Genomic DNA, 19,203 nt, shown 5'->3' with positions numbered 1-19,203 from the left:
ATAATGATCTAGATTTTGGTGTGCAGGGGACAATTTCAAAGTTTGCAGATGATACAAAGTTTGGGAGTGTTGTAAACTGTGAGGAGGGCAGTGTAGAACTTCAAAAGGACATAAACAAGTTGGTGGAGTAGGCAAATAGGTGGCAGATGAAGTTCAATGTGGAAAAGCGTGAGCTGATGCATTTTGGTAGGAAGAACATGGACAGACAATATGAAATAAGGCATGAAATTTTCAAGGGGATGCAGGAGCAGAAAGACCTGGGTGTATATGTGCATAGATCATTGAAGGTGGCAGAAAAGGTGGAGAGAGCAGTTAATAAAGCATATAAGATCCTGGGCTTTATTAATAGGGGCAAGAGCCCCTCTACAAGAGCAGGGAGGTTATGCTGAATTTATATAAGACACTCATTAGGCCTCAACTGGAGTATTGTGTACAGTTCTGGGCGCCACATTATAGGGAAGATTTGAACACATTGGAGAGAACGCAGAAGAGGTTTACAAGAATGGTTCCAGGGATGAGAAGCTTCAGTTACGAAGATAAATTGGAGAGGTTGGCACTGTTCTCCTTGGAGAGAAGAAGAGTAAGAGGAGATTTGATAGAGATGTTCAAAATCACGAGGCGGCTGGACAGAGTAGATAGGGAGAAGCTCATAAAAGGATCAAGAATGAGAGGGCATAGATTTAAAATGTTTTGCAAAAGAAGCAAACGCGACGTGAGAAGAAAGCTTTTTCACACAACAAATGGTTCGGGTCTGGAATGCACTGCCTGGAAGTGTGGTGGAGGCAGGTTCAATCAAGGCATTCAAGGGGGCATTAGATGATTATTTGAATAGAAACAATGTGCAAGTGTATGGGGAAAGGGCAGGGCAATGGCATTAGGTCATAATGCTCACTTGGAGAGCCAGCACAGACACAATGGGCCGAATGGCCTCCTTCTGTGCTATTAAAATTCTATGATTCTGTGATTTGCATCACTTTGGTTTGTCGATGTTCATGCCTGCTGTTACTAGTCTATCTACTAGCTCCTGTTATCCTCCTTCTAAGCTTGCTACAAGGGCTTTGTCAGCGGAAAATCTGACTAATGTTTTCATTGCCACCCACCCCACTTCCCCAGGAAAAGGCAGACAGACTGGGGCAAGGAACATATTAAGAGGAAACAGACTATTAAGAGACGATATGGAGGAAAGATTTCAAGGAAAAAGAGGAAGAGGAAAGAAGGAATATCAATGCTGGATGGCTTGAAAATTGAAGGACGTTATCAGAAAATGAAAAGACTGGTACAGAACAGAAATACAGAGAAAACCATGAACCAAGGACCTACCTTCAGGAAGAACGCATGGTGATGATGATGATCATGATCATAGCAACTAAGTTCTAAAATGTGATGTTCACAACTGTACTTTTAGCAGGAATCACTGAATGAGGAGAATCAGTATTTTCCTCTCATTGACCAAACAGTACCATTTTTAAGTTCAGCTAGCTCAGCACAGAACATGTATTGGAGATGTGACCTCCCTGGGTCCTGTGGCTGGATGCTCACTTCAGAAACCCGTTGAACCACTGGGAAAACCACCATATACTTCGAGTTCGCCAGCCCTGCCTCTAACTTTAAATGCTCACATTTCAAGTGTAAAAGAAATGATTAAGTGGGTGCAGTAGGAAGAAATGAGACACAAAGAATCACATACAGCAAGCAGACTCAAACGTGGAAATACTTGCTCCCACACATGAATCTTGTTCAATATTGCATCAGTGGAATGCTCCACTAAGGTTTGTTTGCTGTGCCAAATATGCCATGTTGTTGCTTGTGGCAAACAACATGACACAAAGATCGGATAAAAGAAGTGGAGACCTAGATATCCAGGTCTCTACTTTTACTTTTCCTCAGGAGTTTCCTGGAAGTCATGCCAGAAAACCTGTCCCAAAACCTATTTCACTCTCTTTTCTCCCATCCTCACCATGGCAACTGATTGTGTCTCTCAAAGATACTTGTTCAATTTGATCTCAAGGAATTCTGAGCTACTTGCCCCTACAATTGCCCTTGTTAAGTTATTGCAAAAAAAATGACCATGTTGTTGATGAATAACACTTCCTTACCTCCTTTCTAAATCTAGCTCCTTTCACTTATACTTGCACACTATGCTTCTGCTGTCTCATACCAAATCAAATGGAAAGGGGTGGTGGACAATCAAACTTTTAATGGGAGGAGCAAGCTCCATGAATATCCCTACCCTCAGTGAGAGTGGAGCCTAGCACATGAGTGGAACAGACAAAACTGAAATATTTGCACCCATCTTCAGCCAGAAGTGCTGAGCGGATGATCCAATTCAGTCTCCTTCTCAGGTCCCTACCATTATAGATACCAATCTTCAGCTAATTCAATTCATTGCACATAATACTGGGAAACTGGTGAGTGCACAGGATACAGAAAAGACTATGGACCCCAATAACATCCTGCTGTACTGCTGAAGCCGTGGGGTACAGAACTAGATCCGCCTCTTGACAAGCTGTTCCAGTTGCAGCTACAACATTGGTATCTACCTGACAAAATGGAAATTGCCCAGGTATGTCCTGCCATAAAAAGTAGGACAAATCCAATCTGGCCAATTATCCACACTCCCATCAGCCTACTCCCAATTATCAGCAAAGTGTGAGAAGGTGTAGTTGACAGTGCTAACAAGTGGTACTTACTCACCATTAATCTGCTAATCAATGCTCAAGACCATTCGGGTCCAGACCTCATTACAGCCTTGGTCCAAATATGAACTAAAAGGCTGAATTCCAGAGGTGAGGTATGTTTGATTGTCCATGACATCAAGGGATGTTTTGACTAAGTGTGGCATCAAGGAACCCTCATAAAATTGAAGTCAAAAGGAATTGGGGGAAAATGCTTCAATGGCTGCAGTCATACCTGGCAGAGGAAGAGGATCTTGGTTGTTGGTTGGCCAATCATCTTTGCCCTAGGACATCGCTGCAGGAGTTCCTCAGAGCCGTGTCCTAGCCCTAACCATTTTCAGCTGCTTCATCAACAACCTTCCCTCCAGCATTAGGGTCGGACGTGAGAATGATTGCAGTTTTTTGGTTCCATTCACAACTCCTCATATAATGATGCAGTTTGTGCCGAACTGCAGCAAGATCTGGACAGCATTCAGGGTTGGGCTGATAAATGGCAACTAAGATGCGTGCCACAGGAGTGCCAGGCAATGACCATCTCCAACAAGAGAGTGAGTTTAACCACCTCCCCATGACATCCAACAGCATTACTACTGTCAAACCTCACACTATCAATACACTGGGCATCACCATTGACCAGAAAATTAAACGGACCAACCACATAAATACTGGGCTGAATTTTCACCACAGAGGCAGGAAAGAGGAGCCGAGTCTGTTTTGGGGTCAGAAACTGGCCTCCAGCAGGGGAAAACTGATTAACGTTCAGATTTTTGCAGGGGTGAGCCCTTACCTGATATGGAGATGAGTTTCCTGTCTACTTCCAGTCAGTGAAGGCAGAAATGACGTTAGGTCAAATGATGTGGATGACTGATTTAGACTCCTCACGGCAGCCACCACTAAGGCTGCTGGTTGTTCTGGGGGAAGAGATCTGCTGTTTGTGCCAAAGCCTTCCACTATCATAGGAGAAGTGGGGGCTGGTACCTGGGATAGGGCAGTCCCTTGCTTCATTGACGCTGACCTAATTCTAATGCTGGAGGCTGTGAGGAAGAGGAAGGAGATCCTCATCCCAGAAGGTGGCAGGAGGAGGCTATCTCATCATGCATCGGCGTCACTTCCCTCCTCTTTCCCTTCCTGTTCCTCACCCTATGAGCTGTCTTCATCCAAGGCCTCACCGCTCTCAAGGTCCACACCTCACTGGAGGGCTATGCTTTGGGCAGCACGGCAGACCACCACAATGGCAGAGACCCTTACAGCAGGCTATTGTAGGGCACTATCTGGCCAGTCGAGGCACCTGAACCACATCTTCAGAAGTCCAATGGTCTGCTCAATGGCTGTCCTGCTGAACAGGTGGCATTGGTTATATCTCCTCTGTGCCTCTGTATGAGGCTACCATAGAGGAGTGAGTAGCCATCTCTTCAGGGGATTTCCCTTATCCCCAAGGATCCATCCACACACACTGGGGATTGCACTGAAAGTCTGTGGCAGCCTGGACTATTGGAGGATGAAGGAGTCATGGCAGTTGCCATGGAAAACGAGTCCATACTTGGTGGAAGTTCTTCCTGTGGTTGCAGACCAGTTGGTCGTTGAGGAAGTGAGAGCTCTTCCTGTTGATGGATCTCATTGGCCAATTTTTGAGTGCCCTACTGGCTACATGGGTTCAATGGATAATACCCTGCACCTGGGGTAATCCAGTAATGGAGGCAGAGCACAACGCCCTCTGTCCCTGGGAGGATGCGTCCATCAAAGGAATGTGCTGTCTGGCTCTGGCAAAGAAGGCTCGATGACCAGTGAGGTGCAGTGGTGTGCAGCATTGTGCAAGACGCTATCCAGGTCCACAGCTGATCCTTGGAAGGAACCTGAAACAAAAAAGTTCAAGGCTACAGTGACTTTGAAGGTTACTGGCAGGATATGGCGACCAGTGTTGTGAGGTGTTAACTCTCCATTGCCCTCCTGACACCCGGAGTTCTGTCCCTCCTGCAGAGAGGGTGTTGGCCCTCATTGCCACAGGGCCCAAAATCTGACAGTTGTACCACAGTGCCAGCTGCAACTTTCCTTTTAGACAGGTGGCCACCCTGTTGCAATTGGCAGCCTTGACCCTGCTCTTCTGCCCCAGGATTTTAAAAGGATGGTAACCCCGTTTGATCTTGAGTGCTCACTCACCCTGCCACCTGAGCAGTGCTATGGGCATCACACTGCTGACCCTCTGATGGAGCTGGGGCGATACCCGGGGGAAGCCTTGACTGGCTCCTCACTTCCTTCAGCTGTTCAGAAATTGACATCTTCTGGAACCTGTGTTAAATATTCTACTCTCTCCCCCTTCCACAATCTCTTATTAAGCTTTTCAACTAGTTAAATTGGCCTCATTTGGGAGAAGAGCAGGATTCAAGGATTGGCATCTTGAAAATGATACGCCACCCAGGGCTGGTATTTCTGGGCACCCCCTCCACCTCCACTCCCAGAGGGTCCCAAAAATTCAGCCCATTGTGGTTACCAGAGCAGGTCAGAGGCTGAGTTCTGTGGTGAGTGACTCACTGCCTTACTCCTCAAAGCTTTTTCACCACCAACAAGGCACAAGTTAGGAATGTGATGAAATACCCTTCACTTGCCTGTCTGGGTGCAGCTCCAACGACACTCAAAAAGCTCAACATCATCCTGGACAAAGCAGCCCACTTGGATCGCCACTCCATGCATCACCTTAAATATTCACTCCCTGCACCACTGGTGCAACCTGGCATTTGGTAAAGGTTTCTTCGACAGCGCATCCTAAACTCACAACCTCTAACCACTAAAAGGCAGCAAGTACATGGGAACACCACCTCAATGTTTCCCTCAAAGTCATACATCATCCTGACATAAAATATATTGCAGCTGCTTCACCATAACTGGGTCAAAATCCTGCATATGATGATTTTGCTTTGGAACTCTCTCTTTAATTCAAGGTAAAATACAGGCGTGAAGAGGGTCATGTGATCATGTGAATTCTCCTGACAACAAGCCTGGGTGCTTGGGTACCAAGGGGTCAGGGCAGCTGGGGTTGAGACTTACTGAGAGCAAGATGCAAAACGTTCACCTCTGAAAACATAGACAAGAGCAGCTGGGTTAACTGTGGACAGACTTTCAGTCTCCAAGTTTTTGAACAGAAAAAGAGAGGGGGCGGAGGGGTTCTCGTAAAGACAAAAGGCTGCAGCTGGTAAGGTCAGAAGAGAAGGCTGAGAGTTTTCTGTGAGCTACCAGGCAGAATGTGGGAGGGAGGACAGTTTCTAGTCGAACAGAGGCATCCCATGGCATTCTAAAGATTCTGGAAGATTTACCCTGGCGACACTGGGAGAAGAAATCAGCAAAGTGGCTCTTACAGTTAAAAGTTTTGGAATTCTCAGGGACTGAGGGAGAGGACCGTCAATGGTCACTGGATGTTATGATTGAGCGAAATGAGGAGAAGTAAACCACTCAGAAGCTGGCAGTGACTGTACACTGTTTCCTATTAAAACTGTAAGTCTGTGGAGAGTGTGCTGTGAAGTAAATGTATGTGGCATGGGGTTACTGGTCATGTTTAAGAGTTATTGTTTCTGTAATATAGAGTATTAGTTGCCTACTAAGTAATGTTTAGTCAATGTTACTATTAGTTTCTTTGTTAAAACTTGAAATCTTGTCATGCAATACGTTTAAGTAGGTCACTGGGAATTCAAATCTCTTGTTTAAAGTTATCGGTCTCAATGGGAATTGTAACACCTGGAACTCCCTATCTAACAGCGCTGTGGGAGCCCCTTCACCACATGGAATGCAGTGGTTCAAGGAGATGGTTCACCACCACCTTATCAAGGGTAATTAAGGCTGGGCAATAAATGCTGGCTTTGCCGTGAATCCCATGAAAGGATAAAAAACAGACCTTTAAATACTTATTAGATTCAGGCTTTACATCAGAAAAACACAAGAATTGCGTTGCTTTTTAAAAATGTTTTTGCCTTGTTACAAAACATGAAGGCTAAAATTTACAATAGAAGTTCTTGTCTACCTAGTCATTGTCTCAGAATTTCCTGCAATGATTTCCCTTCACATCCACACACACTATCTCTGGAGCCCCCCCGCCCCCAGGGATCTATTCTTGGCTCCCTCCTATTTTTCATCTACATGCTGTTCCTTGGCGACATCATCCGGACATGAGCCTTGTTTCACATCTAGGCTGACAATACCCAATTCTATCTCACCTTGACCTCACCTGACCCCTTCACTGCCTGGATGCTATCAGACTGTTTGTCAGGTGTCCACTCCTGGTCAGGCCATAATTTCCTCCAATAAAGGACTGAGAAATTTGAAGCCATTGTCTTTGGCCCCTGCCACAAATTCTCGTTCCTTTGCCGCTGATTCTATCACCCTCTCCTGCCTGTCTCAAGTTGTATCAGATTATTTGCAACCTTGGCACTCTATTTGATCTGAGCTGAGCTGCTGATCACAAAGACGCCTTGCTTCAACCTTGATATCATTGCCTCTCTGTCCCTGTCACAGCCCGTCTACTGTTGAAACTCATTTGCGCTTCTGTTATTCCAGACTAGTGTTCAAAATGCAGAGGCGGCAGGCGAATTCTCCCTCAAAAGCATCCAAAATGTTTGGAAAATTCAATCACAGGGGTGACCAATCAGAGAAGTGTCACTCCCGTATGTGGGAAACAGAATCTGTTGGGAGCTGTTCTTCCAATCACAGATTCCCTCTCTCCCATGCTCACTGGTCCAGCTCCCTCAATCCTAGGTTCCCTCTTTCCTGCTCCTCAAGAGACAGAATCTGTGACAGGAGGAGCAGCAAGGGTGGGAGAGAACCTGCAAATGGACAAGCTAGAGGATTCTTGCCAGTCCTGGGGCCACCATGCAGCAGAGTTCCACTAAGCTAAAACAATCTTTACCCAGCCCTCCTGTCGAGTGAGGTCAGCAGGGCATTGGGCCAGGGTGTTGGGCCCAAATGTTGGCCGGGGTGGAGGAGGGATGTAGGGTGCCGGGCCCGACTGTCCACTGAGGGGTGGTTTGGGGGTTCGGTGAGGGCGTCGGGTGCAAGCATCGGTTGGAGGCTGGGGAGGAGAAATTAGGACGACGGGCCCCGAATGTCAGTTAGGGGTGGCTGCAAGCTTCCAAGAAATGGGCACAAGCCCAGAGGACAAAACTACCCTTATTTTAAATATTCATTCATGGGATGCGGGCGTTGATGGCTGGGCCAGCATTTATTGCCCATCTCAGTCCTTGAGAAGGTGATTTCAGAGGGCATCTTAAGAGTCAGCCACATTGCCAAGGGTCTGGAGTCACATGTAGGCCAGACCAGCTAAGGACGGCAGATTTCCTTCCCTAGTGAACCAGATGGGTTTTTAAGGCAATCGAAAATGATTTCATGGTCATTAGACTTTTATTTTTATTGGATTCAGATTTCATGATCCACCATGGTGGGATTCGAACCCAGGTCCCGAAAGCATTACCCTGGATCTCTGAATTACTAGTCCAGTGACAATACCACTACGCCACTGCCTCCCCATTTCAGTGCAAGCTGGTCACCAAGCTTAGGCTACAAAACAACTGGTGTGAAAAATAGAAATAGAAAAATAGAAGGTGGTGCAGGAGATGGTCTTCTAATACTGGGATGAAGAGCAGAGGGATCTTTTTATCAACCTTATGCTCATTGACCTACATTTGTTCCAGGTCCACCAACACCTCAAATTTAAAATTTGCATCCTTGTGTTCAAATTATTCCGTGGTATCGCCCCTCCCTTTTTGTAACTTTCTCCAACCCTATAACCTTTAGAGAACTCTGTGTTCCTCCAACTCTGGCCTCTAACTTATCCCCCACTACCTTCACCCCACCATTGGCAGCTGTGCCTTCTGCTATCTAGGCACTAAGCCATGGAATTCCTTCCCTAAATCTCTCTGCCTTTCTCTCCTTTAAGAACCTCTGTAAAACCTAACTCTTTGTCCGAAGTCACCTTCCTGATATCTCCTTCTTTGGCTCATGTCAATTTCTGGTTGATTACCCCTCTATGAAGGTGTTATATAAATGCAAATTGTTGTTTAATATATGATAATGCGTGTGTGCAAGTGGAGTGCCTTCTGTCTGTAAAATTCTGTATCAGTTTTATACAAATACTGACACAAATCTATTTACTAAATGTTTTGAAAAGTCCAGTCTATGTAGTAGCTACAAGCTAGGAAATAACAGACTGAAATTAAGACCATTTATTATATTTGAAAATCCTACTGCATCAAAACAAGGCACTACTCCAAGTCTCAAGGGCACTAATTAATCTTGAAATGGTTTATAAAATGTTACTATATAGATTTTTCTTTACCATTGGTGGACCGTCATTCTACAACCTCGAGCCCGAAGCACTCAATGGGTACTTCTAGTTTTAGAATTCTTCTATGATTATTATATTAAGGGGAATCAATCTGGAAAAATTCCTAATGAACACAAGCCCAGTGTTTGTTAAGACAAAAGCAATTATTAAGCTTGCTAAATCTACTAAATCATTTTTGCACATTGCGCATGAGAAGTTAAGTACTCACTAGTAGCCCCAACACAATATAAATTGCCATCTCATTAAAAGGGCATCATCTAGAATATATTTAAAATCTTAGGTCTGCAAGCACAATGGTCATTTTTTTCCATTATAAATTCTAATGTCCACATTTATATTGGAAACTTTCTACGTAATTTCTCACATTCCTACCAGAAAGAGCCTCTGGAACACCACAGTTTTGCATCTCTGAGCTCGTCACCCTCCAAAGCAGAGAAACTAGGCTACAACCATTCCTACTTCCTTGCTTCCCAAAGCGCTGTATATTCTGTTATTCTATTATAAATAAATATTAAATGAATTTACTGTGGAAAATGAGGACAGAATATTTGACCTTTTAAAAACGAGGACTGAATTACTTCATATTCCCTGTCCTCTAACCCTGTTCACCTCAAGACGACAATTGATCTCAACTTACTACCATGTACAATGTTATAAGAGATTAATTAGTAAATTATTAAGAATCTTATGTACAATTCCTTCCAAAATTTTACATTATAAACTTCTATGTCTTCAACTGTAATGAAAATTATCCATGTAAACCTGACATGCTGTCATTATATCCTCCAACCAATGGAGAAGCTACAATGCCATCACTGGTGTGATGGTGCAATAACGATGTCAGGCTTACAAGGATAATTTTTATTATAAATGTGGATATAGAATGTAAATGTGAAAATAAGGACAGAAAGTGGGGATTGAATTAAATCAGTACATCCTGGTCCAATCATCCCTCAGTCGCTAACCCCACTTTACCTGAACACCACACATAAAAGGTGTGTGTAATTACCAAGCGTGACTGAGTATTCTCAATTTTAAAAAAATGTTTGACAAAAAATTGTTGCTTATAAACATGTGCTGCAACAATGCAAATTATAAACTACTTATATAATATCTTAAATATAGAAAATGTCCCAAGAAGCTTCATGAGGGGAAATGAATTCTGAGCAGAATGAGTCAAGTGAATTTTTGCATTGCTAATGGATGATTTCACTGTAACAATTAATAAACCAGCTTTGTCTGAATTAATTCCTTAGCAGACATTAACTTTGGTAAACATATCTGCAATGAAGACAATGCTTCTTAAAAATAAATTATTAATGAATGACAGTTCATCTTATCTGCTGAATAATTAGATAAAGATGTTCTTTCTGATCTAGAAGCAGTCCAAATTAAAATGGACAACTTTCCCCTTAACATTGCTAGCAACAAGGAACAAAACAGGAATAATATTTTACCCCCTCCTTCTCATCAGTAAAGTGAGCAATATACCTGGAGTCATTGGTACATTGCTGCTTAATGACTTTTGCTTAATATTTTTGTATAGACTTCCACCGCTCAGTGAAAAGCAACAGTTAAAAGACTGGGCTGTGTTCTGAACTTTTTTTGTATTTTGACCCCAAAATAGTTCAATCAATTTAAGAATCAGTGCTCTAGACACTAATTGAATATTGTGAGATCACAGGGGCTTCCAAAACAGTCCCAATATCTATTGCATTGTCTGTAATAAAGGAATCTTTCCAGTTTCACGCATATACAGTATAATTGTTCAGTGCCCAGTAACTGTAAATATTCCCATTCTATAGTGCAAGGACTGTACTTACATGTCAGGTTTCAAACCATTACACAAGTCTCGAATGTATTGCTTCCACAACTCATGCAAAGGGAGAAACAATTCATATCTGGAAAAAGTGAAATGGTTCAGATTAGCATTTTAACAACTAAGGATTAAAAATGTCAGAATCATGCCAGCCTAATAGGCAAGAATGAGCATTTCACTGAAACCTCCTTGACACAAGAGAAAATGTACCTGATACAGAAAATTTGATCAGTTCAGTGTAGCACAAGCTTCGTGACCACATTACACAGACTGTATTAAATTGTTATGCTGAAAATTGAGAATTGTCACTCAAAACAAGTAGACTATTGTATTTCCTTCCAGACAAGGACAGAATTAATGTAGAGACTGGGCTATATCTGCCTAACACTTGCTTAAGATAAGCTCTGTGAACAAATCCTGATGAAATGGAATAGAAATGCTGTTTGTTCAAGTGCACAGTACAGTAAATGATCAATGAGAATTTTCAAAGCCCTAAGTTACAAAGGAATGCCACTACCACAAGTTTGAATATGATTTACTCGTGTATATTTATAACCAACCTCCAAGCAAGCAGTTTATTTTTTAACTTATAATTCTTCCATGTGTTTTTTGTTTAAAACAATTTTCCGCTTTCTCAGCTTTTCTGATCTTCAGGTTGGAAAGCAGACCCGATTAAGAATTTCATCTATATGCATCAATTCAGATCATTATCAAAGGATGGGAGGCACATGTTCAGAATGTACTCCAAGAATCTCGGAGATGGTGCTCATCCCTAATCAGAGGCATTGTACCTAGTCATTCAGATAAAGTTCTATGAAACTCAAAAACTAAATGAGTGTAGAAACTAGGGGCCATAACTTCTGAGCTCCCCAGCATCAGATTTGGTGGTGGGGGGTTACCCCAAAGATGCACTGGGGAACCCGTCTCAGAAGTTTCCAGGTAAGGGTTTGCATGGTAATTGCCCAGAAGTGCTAACTTTCTCCGGACAATTGCCCTGCTCTGGGAACCATCGAAAATGTGATTTAAATTGCAAACATTGCATGGCTCCACCTGGTTTACACCAATAGTTACCCAGAAAAGGTTAGAAGAATTAAAACTTCTTCTAACTTCTGGGTAATTATTAAAATCACCCGGCCACTCCCCACAAGGATTCTCCCCGCCACCCCCCTGCCCAACCACCTCCCCCCCGCCCTCCAATCGCCCCTGCCCTCTGATAACCCACCTGCCCCACCCTCCAAACCCCACCAACCCAAAATCCTATCCACTGACCTTAGACATTTACCTTCTCCCTGGCCTGCCAATTTTACTGGGCCCTTTAAACCTCACCTGCTTTACGGCAGCTAGTGCCGTAAAAAAAGGGGGCGTGACCTCCTTGAACCTGCCAGAGCTACACTTCACTGGGGCCTGCGAGGAGTCTTTCGGTGCAGGCCCAAAGCAGATCCGGTGATTGGAAGTGTCAGCATAATTTTCAAGAGCAGGTAAGTAGGTATTTATTTCTTCCAACTCTTGTGGCCAGCACTTTCTGACACTAGTTGGAAGTTATGGCCCTGGGACTTAATGCATGCCTTGTGCAACATAAATCAATACTGCAGATTTGTTTTTCCTTTGTAAGTGTACCAACACAGAAAACCAACATCAGGAGGGAAAAAAAGTCTCAACATAAACATGTCTTGTCTACCTTTGTTGTTCAGGTTTGAGCTCAAATATTCTCAATTCTCGTCTTTTTTTGGCAGACAGGCACTTTGTTTTTCTCCTCTTCTCTTTCTTGCGCTTCTTTAAGAAATGCTCGAGAATAACAGCTTTTCTGTCCAAATGTTTCTGAATCTGCTCAGCATCCAACTGTGGTAAACTGTGCTTGAGAAAGGCATTGACAAATGCTTCAGCCTGCTTGGATCCCTGGGGCTGTCAGAAAGAATTTAAGAATTATTTGAAAGTTGCAGACTTTGCATGAGGCTGGTACTGGCAATGCACAAACAAATAATGCTAGATTTCAATGACTCTTATTTTACACTGAAGACAAAATCATTCCTGTTTTAAATCTATGATTGCAAATAAATTGGCATAAAATTACATAATTCCCACATATTATTCTGTACATTTATACAAAATTACAAGATTAAAAGCAGAAGCCATAAACAAGCAAAAAACTTAACCCTTACACCTAGCCAATTAATATACCATAGAAATAAGAGGAACATTATTTCCAAATATAGGAACATTTAAGCTCTGTTGTATGATATATTCACTATGAATGTGCTTTCATAAAAAAACTGCTCAATTCACATTGGGCAGGATCTTTGGGTTGGCATGCAGGCGTGATCGGTGGGCTCGGGAGTGGCCAGAAAATGGACTGCTGCCCGTGATCGGCCCCCAACCAGAATTTCACGCTGGCTGGCCAATTAATGGCCAGCCAGTGTGAAATGTGCGCTGAAACGCTCAGCGCTGCCAGGGTGAGGGTGAGCGCTGACGTAAGCACGGGTGTGGGGGAGCGCGGAATGAAAGCTCTCTGAAGGCAGAGAAGAATTTAAAAACAATCAATAAAGGTTTTAAAATACGAAAAAAAATTCCACACATCAGAATTACTCACCTGAACATACACATGATGAAAATTCTGTCCATTTAAAAAAAATTTAATAACGGAAACCTCGTCCCATCTTTTGACGATATTTCATCAAAAATGCAAAGTCCGCCAGGCAGATTTGCCCATTCACCAACCGTAAGGTTGGGCGGACCACAACAAATTGGGGACAATTGGAACTTTAATGGGCTTAATTGCCCTCTTAATTGTCAGCGGGCACACTTCCAACTTTTGTGTGCGCCCACCGACCAAAATATCGCGCAAGCACAGGATGACTTCGGGACGCTCCCCTGACATCATCATGTGCCATTTTAAGCTCGAGGGGATCAGGTGTGCGCCTGCACACCGAGCTAAAAATTCGGCCCATTGTGTTCAAGCAATCACCATGCTGTCCTAAGGACTGCCAACAAAGAAACACCAGAGGGCAGCAGCAACCAGAAAGTAGCATACCTGAATGTCCAAGTGATCTGTCTCTTTCGCAGAAATTGTGCTGTAAACAATATCTTCAACAAGGAAACAAAGAACCTCAATTAAACTGGGTGAAAAGATGTCAACAAGAATAAGACAAGATAGACAAGTCTGTTATTTAATCATGTTAAAGCACAGTTATTTCAAACAGAAAGACAAACTGTACAAAAAGCAAGCCACACATTTATTCCACTAATCAAAGATATCCTGCTGGGATATATGGCAAATGAGGCAAGCAGTGTAGAAACCTATAAATAAAACATTACTGAAGCTACAAAACAAAACCTTGCTTCCTATAAAGATCAGAGGTAGCGTGACTTACTGAATTTCATGGACAAGACAACAAATCTGCTGGGTTGGCAGTAAATATTTTCTATTCCCTCCACCTCCGAAGTCCTGCCAAGCTCAAGCTAAGACGCTTAACTCAGCACAGATCAGAGGCTGAACCTGTTTTGTCTGGTTGACTTAGTACCACAGTGGCAGTAAACGCATCAGCTGAGTCATCAGGAAATGTTTATTGCATATCTAAGAAGGATTCATGATAGGTTTTGAAGCTTAAGGCTAGATAAAGTAAAATCGAGTAACTTACATGTCTGCTCCAGACCAGATGGAAACCCTTTTTTTTGTAAACGGGGGTGGGGGAAGAGGAGGAGGAAAATTACCACAGGTTGGGATTTAAACCCATGGCAACATCTCTAGCATGTTATATACATTTTTATATCCCTTTTTCCAAAATGGATTTAAAGCATTAAAAAAAACCCCACAAAATTTGTGATATTTGATTTACTTGGTGGGTTCTGCATTTCACTGTTCGATGTACAAGTCTCTTTGAAGCTTTCACTTCAGTCATCTGCCTAGTAGAATCCTTACTTGTTTTGATTAAATTGTACAATTTGCAAAACCTATCAAGTTCAGTGATTCACAAAGCCTGACAAACAACTCTTTTAATGCTCTGCTGGACTCTCTGAGCAAATCAAAAATCAATTCAAAGCTAAGGAGAGTAATTTAAAGCCTAATTTCATTGCCTAATAAGTTTGTCATCAAATAAAAAGCACTAATTGCAGAAAATAATTTCAGAATTAACTGGTGCTTTGTCCAATTTCAATCTATGGCTACATTGATCACAGACTGGACAGAGCCAAAAAGATTTCTCCTACATCAGCACATTTTCTGGCCTTATTCTCCAAAGGTAAAAGTAAAGCGTTTGAAGGACTTTTTAAAAATACTTTATTAGACCAGTCAGATCTAAACAGCTCAATTAAAAGAACACAAAACAATAAGTGGTACTCTTACTAGAACAAGCATAGTTACTGTTGGTGTAGATGTCACTTATACCAACCACTTTTAGAGAATTCTAAGAAATAAAAAAATAAAAAAGTGCATTTAGTCCACTCATAGGCCTAAGTGTTGATATTCGCAAATCCCAATCAAAATCAGAGAAAATCTGTTTAGGGAAGGGATATAGAGAATGGGAAAAAAATTAAATGAATAGTTTATCCAAAGTTAAATATATACCATGAAGACAAGTGGTTTATTCACATTACATCATATGAAAATGCTTTGAGCCCAATACACCTTCACAAATGAGCTCGTAGGCAAAATCATCACAATGCTTTGGAAGAAAACCTCAGCCAAATGAGCCACACTATTGCTCTTGCATTCAACATTGACATTTCTGATAGAATGAACAGATGTGGGGGAGAAAGTCACAGAACTGTTTGTTTGATATCTTCAGAATTGGAAAGGAGGAGCACATCTACTTGATTAATTTACCAGGCATTTTCTTTGCATTTTAATTAAAGAGCAGGTTTTCGCTGATCACTCCCTTTAATTTTCTTCCAAGAATAAAATTCTCACTGAACTGCAGATCCATGAAGTTAAAGATATACAAGTCTAAATAAATGTTTTATTAATGAACCATGAGCATACCAGCAAAGTTTTCAAAAGCACTGCAAGTGCTAAGATCATTAACATTTGCGCTTCTTCGTAACTCAAAAAATAAATGTGTCGGCTTGCCCCAAGTGTACAATATGGTGATGTACTATAAATTGGTTGGGAGCTGTTGTTCACCCGTACATTCCAAGGGAAATAAGAACACTTCTTCCTGCTGTGTCCCCTTAATTAGGCATTAGTTTATTGGATTAATGATTATTGGATCATTAGGTTTCCAATTGCTGAGAAAGCAAACATTGCTGTGAGAAGAAAACCTTCATTTCAAGAACAGACTTAATTGCCATAGCTCAGTCAACACCCACCAACTACTAATAAAACAAACTTTACAGCATATTTTGCTCGAATGGAGTTAAAAGTAGATAAGAGATTTCTCCCTATACCAGTGCAGAACAAACTGGCATGTTTCTTATAAGAATTTGTCACAAAATCACAACTCCAAAATGGTGAAAGTTTATTTATAGAGTGAGAATACTTCAAAGAGATATACATAAATGCATGAGAGAAAGCAAGCGATTGACTGAATTATGGCTACAACAGTTACGTGAAATGAATTGCAATCCATGTAATCTTTCACAGTTTACTTACACGGTGTTGAATTTTAAAGGTTGTTCTACTTACAAGCACGTAGCTATTTATCTGGCCAAGTATAAATTACTGATTTTTTTTTAAACAAAATCTCTGTTTAAATGTAGATTCCAGAGAAGGACAAAAAATTTAATGATGATTTGTGAAGAGAAACCAACTGATTCCATACTTGTTTTACAAATCTAAACTGCTTGCTCTTCCTCTAAACATCCATGACTAATGCTGTGAAGTTATAGCTAAAATGAAGAGGGTTAGAGTCAGTCATTATGGCACAGAGGGAAGCCAATCAGCCCATCGAGTCCATGCCTGTTCTAGGGTGCATTCACAAGAAGCCAACATGTGAAAAAAATCATATAGAGCCTTGGTTCAGCTTCAGTTAAAATACTGTGCATGGTTTCATCTTCTCACAATGTGGGTGACACTGAGGCTTTAGATAGGCTACATGAGAGCAACAGGATTAATTTCCAAAATGCTTTAGTTACACAGATAGGTTCAACAAGCTGGGTCATTTCAGAAAAACGTAAACTGGGGCTGACTTAATTGAGATTTATAAAATAAGGAACGGACTAGATTGTGTTGAAGTAGACTAATTACTTCAATTAAATACGTTGGGGAGCATCTTAAAGTAGGGGAGGTTTAGGGAGGAAATTCCAGAACTTGGGACCTGGGCAGCTGAATGCTACCAATGGCAGAGCACAATAATTTGGGGATGTGCTAAGGGAACTACATGGCTACAAACCAAGGGCGAGAAAGTGGGATTAGGCTGGATATGGAGGGATTTGGAAAAAGGATGAGAACTTTAAAGTCATGACATTACTGAACCAGCAGCCAATACATAAATCTGCCCTCTGCCAGTGGAAACAATTTCCCCCTATCTACACTATCAATATCCCTCAATTTTGAACACCTTGAGTAATTCTGATTTTAACCCCTCTGCTCCAAGGAGAACAATCCCAGTTTCTCCACATAACAGAAATGTCTCCCTTGTACTGTTTTGGTAAATCTCCTCTGCACCCTCTCTAAGGCCTGACATCTTCCTAAAGTGGGCTGCCTCCAGTATCTTTACCATGATTCAACCAGCCTTTTAACAACTCTGGAAAAATGTGAGCAAGTCTAAATTTACACACATCATCTCGATGAAATTCCGTGATCCGGCTGTGATCAAATTGACTTATTTTGACTTGAAGCCTACAAATAATTTGAGACAGTAAGGCAAGGGGTCAATAGCAGCTGGAGCGCAGAGGGAAGGACAGGCTACAATTTGCATTTCTTCTGTGCTATTGTAAAGAAAAAATGTCCCTGTGCTTCACAGGGTGTAGGAAAAAGTGAGCCAACTAGGAGAGCAAATGAAAACAGAAATTTGGATGAGGCAGGATCTGTCAAAGAAGAGGGCTTTAAGGAGATATTTTGAAATAAGGGAGGGCAGCAGTTAGAAAGTTACTGAGGGAAGGGAGATAGTAGCTAAAGGAAGTGGAATAGAATGAAGAGTAACCCACTGTTGAAGACAACATGAAGTAGAGATGCACAGCCAACAGATCACTGAGGTACAGTGGAACCGAACCACAAAGATTTAAGAATGGAGTCTTAAAATCAAATTACAAGAAGCCAGTTTAGCTGAATGGGTCACAGCTCTTTTGTTAAACTATAGTGGAGAGAGGAACCTTCAAGATTGGGCCTCAAAGTTACAGGAATTTCAGGCTTTTGGAAGGAAAGAGGTGTAAAGATCGAGGAAAGCAAATGTTTGGAAGATGATAGAAAACAATGGATCAGGCACAGGTAGGAAACTTACATCAGGATTGGAAGGTTCCACGCTTTGGGCTTGGTCTCAGATTGTAGCTTGAAAAATTGCAGTTAAGGCCACAACCGTATAGATATTACCTAGAGCTGAACAGCATGGCTTTGGATACACTGATTACTCTGGAGGAAATATTTATCTCATCCTAAATTAAGATAGGCAGTTGGAGATTATAGAAACTGCCACAGAAACTAAAGAAATGTGGAAGGTAGGTAAAGCTGGGCACAGCAGAGTGGATATGAAAGATGAAGCTGTTGGCCCATCAATAAAGATAGGAAGAGGCTGAGGTAATTGAGATTAGGTTTCTATTCATTTCGGGCCTATGTATGTAATTTTATTGGACCTGTTCACCACTTCCACATAACAGTAAGTTGTGTGCTGAAAATGAGCTGATTTGGGATCAGTATCGCCCCGCCCTCTCTAAATGCACCGAGATCCTGATATGCTAGAAAGCAGTGACAAAGAACCTGTCATTCGCCGTCCCCCCCCAACCTGACCCGAGGTAGTTGACCCCGGGTGTGGAGGGAGCAGGAGCTCCGTGCTGCCGCTTAGTCCACTGAACCTGACTTTTACCGCGACCGCTGATAACTCACGCAACATGAAAGCTACCTACTGTCCATGGCGCGGCGCGATGAAGTCACTTCCGGCGCACTGAAATGACGTCAAGGGCCAATTGGATTCTCTGCGCGCGGCAGGAGACACGTGATGACGTGTCTGCGTTCCCGGGACAAAGGAAACCATGGTTACAGCGATTGGCACCGACACCATGGAGACCATTGTTCCGGGAATCAGTGTTCCAGGCAGAGTTCATTGGGATAACAGTGAGACTCCACTGTAACCATCCCTGGAAACGACCTTATCCTGTGTCTGATAAACTAGATGAAAGACTTGCACTAGAAAGCTCTGTACAGCCAATGAAGTACTTCCTGAAGTGTTGTAGAAATGTGGCAGCCAATGTACACACAGCAAACACCCACAAACAGCAATGTGGTACTGACCAGATAT

General features: G+C 42.3%; 1 protein-coding gene across 3 annotated transcripts in view; it reads right to left on the bottom strand.

Annotated features, from left to right (window-relative positions):
• Window positions 1-18,853, bottom strand: part of pop4 (POP4 homolog, ribonuclease P/MRP subunit) — a 30,409-nt gene extending 11,556 nt beyond the window's left edge. Inside the window, exons 1-6 of one of the 3 annotated variants that reach the window (XM_078544371.1) lie at window positions 18,691-18,804; window positions 17,333-17,339; window positions 14,455-14,481; window positions 13,848-13,900; window positions 12,498-12,721; window positions 10,824-10,901 (exon numbers count right to left, since the gene is read on the bottom strand). In XM_078544371.1, coding sequence (XP_078400497.1) covers window positions 10,824-10,901; window positions 12,498-12,721; window positions 13,848-13,900; window positions 14,455-14,481; window positions 17,333-17,339; window positions 18,691-18,798 — 497 coding nt within the window. In that variant the 5' untranslated portion in view covers window positions 18,799-18,804. The other 2 variants (XM_078544369.1, XM_078544368.1) reach the window with 2 other exon arrangements.
• Between the last annotated feature and the right edge of the window lie 350 nt (window positions 18,854-19,203).

This window comes from Cetorhinus maximus, chromosome 6, assembly GCF_964194155.1.
Source record: "Cetorhinus maximus chromosome 6, sCetMax3.hap1.1, whole genome shotgun sequence".
Taxonomy (NCBI): domain Eukaryota; kingdom Metazoa; phylum Chordata; class Chondrichthyes; order Lamniformes; family Cetorhinidae; genus Cetorhinus; species Cetorhinus maximus.
This window is presented reverse-complemented; position numbering and strand designations above follow the sequence as displayed.